The sequence below is a fragment of the Pteropus alecto genome, unplaced genomic scaffold, assembly GCF_000325575.1.
Source record: "Pteropus alecto unplaced genomic scaffold, ASM32557v1 scaffold98, whole genome shotgun sequence".
NCBI lineage: Eukaryota > Metazoa > Chordata > Mammalia > Chiroptera > Pteropodidae > Pteropus > Pteropus alecto.
The window spans coordinates 17,268,641-17,278,397 of record NW_006443570.1 but is presented as its reverse complement, the minus strand read 5'-3'; the positions used below and the strand labels follow the sequence as shown (position 1 = coordinate 17,278,397).

General features: G+C 47.9%; 1 protein-coding gene across 1 annotated transcript in view; it reads right to left on the bottom strand.

The window, feature by feature from the left end:
* The window catches only part of ASIC2 (acid sensing ion channel subunit 2), a 950,209-nt gene that overhangs the window by 75,630 nt on the left and 864,822 nt on the right, over positions 1-9,757 (bottom strand). Inside the window, exon 2 of the mRNA XM_025041608.1 lies at positions 1,308-1,458. Coding sequence (XP_024897376.1) covers positions 1,308-1,458 — 151 coding nt within the window. The remainder of the gene's footprint in view (positions 1-1,307; positions 1,459-9,757) is intronic.

The window sequence follows — 9,757 nt, the reverse complement described above, 5'->3', positions numbered from 1 at the left end:
GTTTTGAGCTTGCGGTCAGTCATACCTTGAGTGGAAGCCCTTGCCACCTTAGAAGCCTGGAAGCCCTGGGTGTGGTGAGGGCTGGACCTCAGAATCAGAGGAGTTGGCTGCAGGAATCACAGGGTGGGGGCTGCAAGAAGTGGGGTCTGGGCTGCTCAGCCTCCATCCCCTCCCCGTCCTCAGTTCTAACCTGAGGGGCCAGGGCCTCCCTCCTGCTGGAAACTTCTCTCCCCTCCACCCTTCCTTGCGGCCCCTCCTCAGGCCCATCTCTTGAGCCCCTTCCCTGCTCCTCCCCGTGATGCCCTGAACACGGCCTTAGTCGCACTTCGATCCCCTTTGCATCCACGGTCCCACTCTGTATTTTCTCCACTCGGTAAAATCATAGAGGCTGCCAGTATCCTGAGGCTTACTGGCTGCATCACTCCAGTCTCTGCTTCCGCCCTCGCATTACCTTCTCCCCTGTCTGACCTTCCTGCACCCCTCATAGGAGGACCCACCTGCATAATCCAGGGTAATTTCAAGACCCTGTTCAAATACCCCATGCACTAGAATGCTTTCCCTGAACCTTCCCGTCCCCCAGGTAAAGGCTGCCATCTCTCCATAACACCAGCACATTTGTGTCACACTGGACTGCAATTGTGTGTTTCCTCCTCCTGTGATCAAAGGCTCAACCTTTTTCATCATAATGTCCTTACTTTGGTGCAAAGCTGGAGATAGTACGCATGGCTAATGCATTGTTTGCTAAATAAATAACTGAATGCATGAAATAAGCTTTGGGGCCTGTACACATGGGCCCCGGGGGACTCACACAGGCATGGTGCTGGGCCCCTGAGTCCGTACCCTTTGGTTTTCCAACACTGCACAGCCCTTCCACCTTCCCCAGTGGGAGGATCCTGCTTTCCTCTCCATTGAGCCTCCTAGCTAGGTTGAAATATTCAAGATGGCTGGGAGAAGAAAGGGCTAGTCCATCCTTTCCTCTTCTCCTGAAATCAAGACACTCACTTGCCCAACCATACTTGTTGATTCACACCTTTGTCCATGCCTCCTGCCAATACCTCCCCTCGCTATACCTGCTTTCCTTTTCCAGTATTCCCACCACCTGCCCCTTTTCCATCTAGCAAAATCCTAGGAAACATCCCAGTCCATGCCAAGAACATCCTTACCATTCACTGGCATATCACCAACCCTCCGATGGAGAGCAGTCCATCACAGGCTGGGCCAAGACAGCCACCTGAGGCAAACCAGTCTTTCAGAATCCTGCACCCCTCTGCCATCACCCACTGCCCCGATCCATGTGCCCAGCTCACCTGTCTCTCCCCAGATAGGCAGGTACTCATCTTGCTGAATGTCCAGCATGATCTCCAGCCCGTTGCCTGTCCCCCCCTTGACCGTGGTGAGCAGAGGTTTGCCATCCTCGCCTGAGTTAAACATGTAACACTTCCCATATTTTGTAAACACCTGAAGAAGAGAAGAGAGAGAGAGAGAAGCATATGGGTGACTTCAGACTGGGCTTTGGAGAATGGCGAGACCCCAGAAATCCAACAGTAGGCCAGAGTCCCAACAGCCTATCACAATCAACCCCTCTTGGAGACCAGTGATTCCTCATCTTGGCTAATGGCTTGACTTGCCAAGTGGGATTCTGCCATCAAAGAACAAATCTGGGCACCCCTTGGGGTTTGTTGCAATGGGATCTTTTCCCTCTGGTTGTCCTGTCCATTTCCAAGTGTCGAACATCCTTATTAAGCTCTTGACCCTCCAATCCGAACCTCTGGCTTTGAGATCTCTCCTGGGCTCCAGACATACCGATCCCACTGCCTAATAAACGTGACCTTAGGGGGATCCACAGATCTCCAACATTCAGCATGTCCCCATGGGAATAATTCTTCCTCAGGCTCTCTGTTCCCCGGCATATTTCTTCTGAACTCTTGTGATGGGGAATAGCTTCGCCACCTGCCAAGGGGCTCAAACCAGACCCTCACAGTAGCTGTCTACACTCCCTCTTCCTCACCTCCATGTCCAATTAACCAGCAAGGCCTGTCGACACTGTCTCTACACATCTTGCATTTTGCCTTTTGTCTTCTGCACTGCTGTAACTTAGGACCCAGTCATGTACTGCCTGAGCAGCTGCAGTTTCCTAGCTGGGCCCCTGGACTCCAGATAACCTTCTCCGGCCCATCCTCTAAGTTAACTGTGGGTTGCTCTCTCTGAAATGCAAACTTGATTTTGTCAATCCTGTGCGCGTTAAAATTCATCAAGGCTCCTCATACCCCTTAGGCTAAAATTCAGGTGCACCAACAGTCTTCTATGATGCCTCTGCCTACTCCATCCCACTGAGTTCCCAGAAATCCACTAAAATGTAAGTTCCATGGGCTTGGGTACTACATCTGCTGAAGTATCTATCCCTTGTGGCTAGCCCAGTGCCCAACACATGGGGATGCTCCAGAAATATATGGCAAATGAATGAATGAGTGAGTATGTGGGGGAGTGGAGCTAGATCAAAACCTTGCGGTGCCCTTGGATATGGCTTTCCATTTGCCACTTCTGCTGCCTGTAACTCCTCTCATTCCTTGTTCTGCCTGGACGACCTCTGGCTCTCTGTCTGGGCAGCCTCTAACTGTTCTGTAAGACTGGATTGATGCATCTCCACCTCCACGAAGCCTTCCTGAGCCCCTGGACAAAGTTGGGTTTACCCCCTCCTCACCTTTACCATGATAGCTATCACGTGGCACTGAATAGTTGGTCCCGCATCTCTCCTGAATTTGACCCTGCCTTTCATTTCTGAATCCCAGCACTTAGTCCTTGCCTGGCACACAGTAGTTGTTCAGTCCACTTTTGTTTGATGAACGCATGATTACAAAGACGCAGTATGACGGTGTGGGAAAAGCCCAGGGCAAGGAATGCAGAGATCTTTGTTTGAGTTTGATATGGCCACTTATTGTGTGACGTGGGGTGAACCAAATAAACCCTCCAAGCCTCAGTTTCCCCATCTATAAAAAGGCAGGTCTAGTCCTTGCTTTAGCTACCTCTCAAGGTTATTGAAAGGCTCAACTGCGGTAATACATGCAAAAGTACTTTGAAATTATAAAAGCTTTCTACAAATGCTGTGGTTATTATGATTACATAACTGCTTTGGAATCTTGAGCAGAAGCCAAATTACATCTGGCAAGACTGGCTGGAAGAAAGCCAGGCCCAATGTATTGGATTCCTGCAGTGACTGAGATTTGGGCCCCGGTTGCCTCCCTGATCATCCTCTACGGCACTGTTTCCTCCTGCAGCGTGGAGGCCCAGGAATGCTGCTTGGCTTCCCACCTTTAGTGCAGGGGCAGGTAAATCACAGGGGTGAAGGCTGGAGGCTGCCTTTCTCATGCAGATCGTGATGACTGGATGGAAGGAAGAAAGAGGGGCCTCTACCAGTACCCGGCACTGTGCTAGATGCTTACCTATGTTGTCTCATTTCACCCTTGAAACTGTGACCACCTGTGGGTATCACTGCCGTTGTGCAGAGGCAGAAGCTGAGGCCCAGAGAGGTTATGTGACTTTTTTAAAGTCACATAGCTATTAAGCAGAGAAGCTGTAATTCAAATCTGTGTCTGTCTGATTCTAACACATATTCTCTTTCTGGGTGTGCTGCCCTGAGTCTTTGTCACTGGGACATTTCCGAGCCACATACTTTTCCTCTCTGCCTTGCTTTTTATAACAGCCAATCAACATGCATGTGCATGTGCTCCTACACTGTGCAAAGATTATGGGGACTGCAAAGAAGTAGAAGCCCTACTACCTGCTTTTATGATCTGTAGGAAGGGTCAGCAAAACACCAGATTCCACATTCTTCTCCACTGTACAAAACAGCTCTGAGTCCCTGGCCAGCTGTGCTATTTCAGCACAGACAAGCCCTATTCTCTCAGCTTCATCATGGGGACAGCTGGAACATAATTTTTCAAAGAACTGAGCTTTATCATTACTATTGTATATAGCCACTGAACTTGGCTTAAAACTTGTCTTCCTAGATATATGCTCTTGAGGGCCGCTATAATGAACAGATGAGAGCATTTTATAGTTAGCACATCCATTGTAAGGGATCTGGAGTGACTTCTGGAATGCTCCAACAGAGTTTTTCTTTGTAGATTCACCAAATAACCTCTTTGGCTCCAAAATAGTTTATAATATTCATTTTCTTGTCTATATAAAGAATTTGTAAGTAAGTACATTCGGCTTAGCACCAGATTGCAAATTCAAATCCCCCAAATCCCCGCTATTTGGTATTTAAACTTCTGAATACTGGGCTGAGGTTAGAATGCATTGTCTACTCCTGGAGTCCGTTGTGATCCCAGCCATGCCACAAACAGGTTATGTGGCGGTGATAAAGGTACCCTCTCTGAGCTTCCAAGGGTGATGACGAGGTGTGAGAACTGAAAGTGGTCTTAGAGATCATCTCACCCACCCATCTGACTTTATAGGTAAGTAAATGGAGACATGGCAGAGAGGAAGCGATTCGCCCAAGGCTGTGAAGCAAGGACATGTTCATCTGGGACACGGATTCCTAATCCAGCCTATTCCTTCCTTTATACCAGCCTCCTTCAGTTTCCCCACTTACAACAGGGGATGAGGGATCTAGGAGATTGCTAACTTCAGCTGGTCACTGTCTGAGTGCCTGCTCTGTGACAGGCACTGGGCTGGCAGCATTGAAGCCTTGCGAATCAGAGTCTGTCCCTATAGAGGAGGGAGCTGACAGGTCCTTGAGGTGGGAGTGACAGAGACTTGCTCCCCATCCTTGGGCCCCCTTACAGGTCTGGTACTCATCCTAGGCCCAGGTAGCAGCAACTGCAGATGCTCTCAGTGTCAGTCTCATCTTTTCTGCTTTCTCCTCCTGGGGGAGGGTGCTGGGGTAAATGCACAAAGTTGCCAGGTGTGCACTGACCCAGGTCGGGGTGTGGCAACCAGAGTGGCAGTGCAGGGAGCTAGAGGGTGACTGCAGCCATGTCTGAGAGATGGCCAAGTGACACTCTGCAATGGCTAAGTTCTTATCAAGTCAAGACTACCACAAAAAGGCCTAACACCCTCTGCAGCTTCCTAGTGCATTTAGGATAAAGTCTCAAATCCTCAGCAGACCTTATATAGTTTGGACCCAGTCTGCCTTTGTCCCCTCTCTCACGTGCTTCAAACACACTGGCCTCTTCAGCTCCTGGAATGTACGACGAGCTCTTCCCTCTGTGGGGCCTTTCCTCGTGCTGTTTCTTCTGCCTAGAATATTCTTCCCACACTCTTTGCCTGGCCAACTTGTGACCAGGCCTTGGCTTAAATGCCACTTCCCCAGAGGCCTCTCTTGACCACCCCAGCCTCCATGTGAACTGGGGCCTCTTGTTATACAGCTCACACCGCTGCACGTTTCCTTTATAGTGCATGTCAAAGTGTGTAACTGGATTATCTGTTGGACATGTCTTACACTAAACTGTAAGAGAGAAGAGAGAAGAGACTGTGTCTGTCTTGTTGAATGAATGAATGAATGGATGAGCTCCAAGGTGCTGCTATGCCCTGTCCCCTTGACCACGTCTAGGATGCACCTTTTGGTGCTGGCCAATTGGCTTGCGTCTGGTGGGAGCTCAGGCTGACACCTTGTCCAACTCCCTTTCCCTCCCTTTCTCTGCCGTGACCTTAACTTCCCACTTAATTATACCTAAGCGTTTTTGCTTGCTTCTCTGTGAAGATATTAGAGGAAATAATCCTTTCAGGAAAGAAGACAGTTTACCTTGGTGGGGGCAGGAGAAGGGGCTCTGAGATGGCAGGGTGCACGCTGGCTGCTCCCACTGCCGGCCTCCCTGTCTGTCTGCTGAGCCCTCAGCTTCCACCTGGCTTTTCTGAGAGGATTATTTTTCTCTTAGCTCAACATCAAAGACCTGAGAGCTATTTACACACAGTGCAGTTTTGCTTCAAACTTGGGACAAGATGCAGCTCTCTTTCTCCATTTCAGGGCATAATGATGTGTAAGAGTAACACACGCTTCAAATTTATGCCTTATCACCTCCAGCCAGAAAATACAATTTATTTAAGTCCAGACTGTCAGGTGGAGCTTGCTGCTTTTTCAGACCTGCCATTCTCCCAGGCATTTCTCTGCTCTCCCGGTAAGTGCTGACAGCCCCATTGCGGATGGCAGGGCTGGATTTTCAGGGTTTCTAAGAGTTTAGAATTGCACTTAGTTGGATCGATTTGTAAGAATTAATGGTGCACATTTCAAACCTGAATCTCCAAGACTGACGGTGGGGATCCTGAGATAAAAAATGGGGCCATGACCATCATTTTCATTGCTAACATTTGCATAGTATATTACAGTTTAGAGACTGCATCTACTTCAACTTTCTTAAGGGCCCCGTGAAGTCCGAGGGAAGGAAACTAACAATTCCTGAGCCTCTACTTTTTCTCATCTGCCAATTGGGCAAGATAATCTTCGGATGTGCTCATAGGGCCTAAATGGGAAAATGAAAGTGGATTTGTTTGGAAGGTTACATCATAGACATCTTTACTAGTTACAAATCCATTCTGGGGAACGGGGAGAGTTATGTTTCTCCTTTTCAGTAGAAGAGATTAGTTTTTGAGTGGTGGGGGGAGGTCAGAGATGAATTAAAGAATGGGGGATTTGAGGGGTCCTGTCCTCTCTGCTTATGTCTCCACGGTACCAGGCTCACCTTGAAGTAGTTAGAGGGGATAAAAACCACCATGTGCCACTGATTGCTTATTCCTTAATATGTTAAGCCTGTTGTTAGAAGCTCAGGGTGGCCAATGAGATACTGGGACAGCGAAGCTCTGTAGGAGAGGGAGATGCTTTGATGCTTACAACCCTCTTCGAAAATCTACATCTGAATTCCAACAACTGAATCGTAACCAGTTATCGGTACAGTGGATGGACACCACCAATCTGAAGTTGGCACATTCTAAATTGAAGAAATATGAACATGAGGACGGGAAGAGGGTCTCACTGCCTTCTAGTGGCTCTTAGAGTAGCACTTAAATCACCAACTGGCTTTGCTGTCCTCCCCGGAGTGTCATTCACTTTTTATATGCATCTCTAATTTCTGCAACAGCTCTGTGAGGTTGGTATTGTCACTCTGCATTTTACAGATAAGGAAACTGAGGCCCAGCAAGGCTGAGCCAGTTCACGGAGCTGGTAAGTAGAATATCCGGAGCGAAATACATCTTTGCTTAATTCCAAAGTCTGTGCTCTATGCCCCCTGTCCCTTTTAGCTATAGCTCACACTCACATCCCCATTCAACCTGCTCTGTTCCCAACAGGCAGGTGAGATTGGCGCTTTGCAAACATGAAGGCTCTCCCACTTGGTAGTGGGGGAGGTGCATCTCAGAGTCAGGGAATCCTGGAAAAGTGCAGGCACCCAAAATATTCTTGCCCAAACATCTCATTTTGCACATGGAGAGTGTAAGGCCCAGAGAGGTGAGTGATCTGCCCTAGGTCACACGCTGGTTTGGGGGCAGAGTTGAGATCCGACCTGGGCTTGATGTCTTGGGTCTGTGCTCTTCCTCTAACGCCTTCTGTTTGCACATGCCAGGGGCTAGGCTCTCCTTCCTGGGGCATTGCATCCAGGAATGTGAGAAAGATCGGCACCCTATCTTACAGAGTCCGGGAAATGTAAAGTGGAGCCCTTGCTGAGAAAGGTTAGGAAAAGCTGGTACCCATGAAGATACAGTTTTCTGGTCCAATTAATAGTGCAAACAACATTTCTACACCATGTATCTACTTAGGAAAATAAATTATGTATAAGCTCCCTTAAGGACTGCCGAAACACTGACTTACCAGCACACGACTGGGCCTGCAAGCTTCAAACCTTCCAACCTACTCATTAATCCTAGCTTTAGGGCTTCTCCTAGGCAATGGGTTTCTTGTCTCTTCTTGCTTACTACACTCGAAGGAAATGAAATTGGACTGCTCCAAAGTGCCTCTAAAATCAGCCCTTTTTTCCCCTCCCTGAGTTGATTGAGCTTTCCTCTCAGTGAGTGACTGAAATTTCTCATTAGGCTGCTTTCAAAGTAACGTGCATGCATGTTAAAGCCAACCACTCAGTTTCATTTGTTTTGTTTTTGTCTTTCTAACTCCTCAAACACATTTCACACAATTGAGAAGTGAGAAACTGTCAAATGGGTTACCAGGCTTCCAGTAAACAAAATAAATCTGCTTTTCATTTTCTGAAGTTGCAATTAATGTTTGAAAATTAAATATAGCAGAGGAATGTATGTGTAAGGAGACCGCCGGAGATGGCCAACTCTTTGACAATGAAGACTGTATCTTGTTAAACAATCTGCTTGCTCAATTATCTATTCTTACACTGGGAATTTCTGACCACTTATTACATTCCAAGGACTGTTGCTGTTCCCCACAATGAGATTCAAAAGGCGATTTCAACAAACACCCATGGAAGCACCTTCATGTGCCAGGTGCTACCCCTGGGAATGAAGAAGAGGAGGGACACGTGGCCCCTTTGCAACCACTTGTCCCTTCTTCCTAACCAGAAGGCCACCATCTCTCTTGGAACATCATTAATATCATTTCCTACAGAGGCTACTTTTCTAGGGGGAAAGATAAGAACGGACAATCGCTGAGCATTTACCACAAGTTGGGCATGGTGCTGATTGCTTTATACACCTTCTATCTTTTAAGGCTCACAGGACCCATCGATGTAGGTGTTATTCTCTCCAATTTGTGGATGAGAAAACTGAGACTCTGCAAGGCTAAATGCCTCATCTAAGGTCCTATAGCTAAAGAGCGATTTTCCTGACTTTTCTCTTTATATGTTTGCGCTGTTAGAAGAACGCTTAGCATTATTTGAATGTAGGATATGGTAATGGTAACCTCCCACCCCCATACTCTTGTATCCATCTGCTAGGATGTGGCATTTCTTGTGCCAGTTTCACTAAGAGGCTCTCCTGTCTCCTCTCTCCAAGCCTGAAGTGCAGCGCGGGCCTTTTCTGTGGGGCAGCTGTCCAGAGAGGGAGCTTCAGATCATGCAGGGGAAGATATGTGAGCGCCACGCAGAAGGAAAGAGTCATCAAGTGACTGAAAATCTGTCTGTCAGCTGGGAAAACAGCACCAAGGAGTGCGATGGGTGACTGAGTGTTTGCCTGCAATTCAAACATTTTCTGAGTCAGTGTTCTATCGGGGGACAGCTCATGGGGCCAGAGGGCAATGTGAAGGTGCTCCAGGTGTTCACCTGGAAGGTTGTTCGAAAGGCCAGACCTCTGCTCATGAATTCCTTCTAATATCTCATGTGTGAATTCGAAACTGGGCCCGGCTTGAGGTTATGATGTGGGATGTGAAGAATCAGAAGCCTTTCGAGTTGAATGGCAGCTTGGTTGATGGGCAGGAGGGAGTCTGGGCTTGATGAAAGTTTCAAAAGGGGCTCAACGACGGGCTGGTTGCTCTTTCTGCTGAGGCCCTCCTCTGTCTGTCTCCTGTGCAGAATAGAGGCTGTAGCATTTTCACCTCTGGATTCCAATACCTGGCCCCATGCCTTGCACATAGTGGGCACCCAATGGGAGGTGTCTGGTTGACAGATAAAAGGTCAGGCATGAAAGTGGGAACCAGCTTCCAATGCTGGCTCTATGCTGATTTGAAAAAGTCATTTCATCCCTTTGGATCGTGATCCTTCATATTGGAAATGCTGATAAGGGTACCTTCATGACAATTACTGTAAAGATCAAAGGGGTATAATGGGTCTGCAAGCACTTTGTGGAAAAAAATTTCCACCAGGCAGAG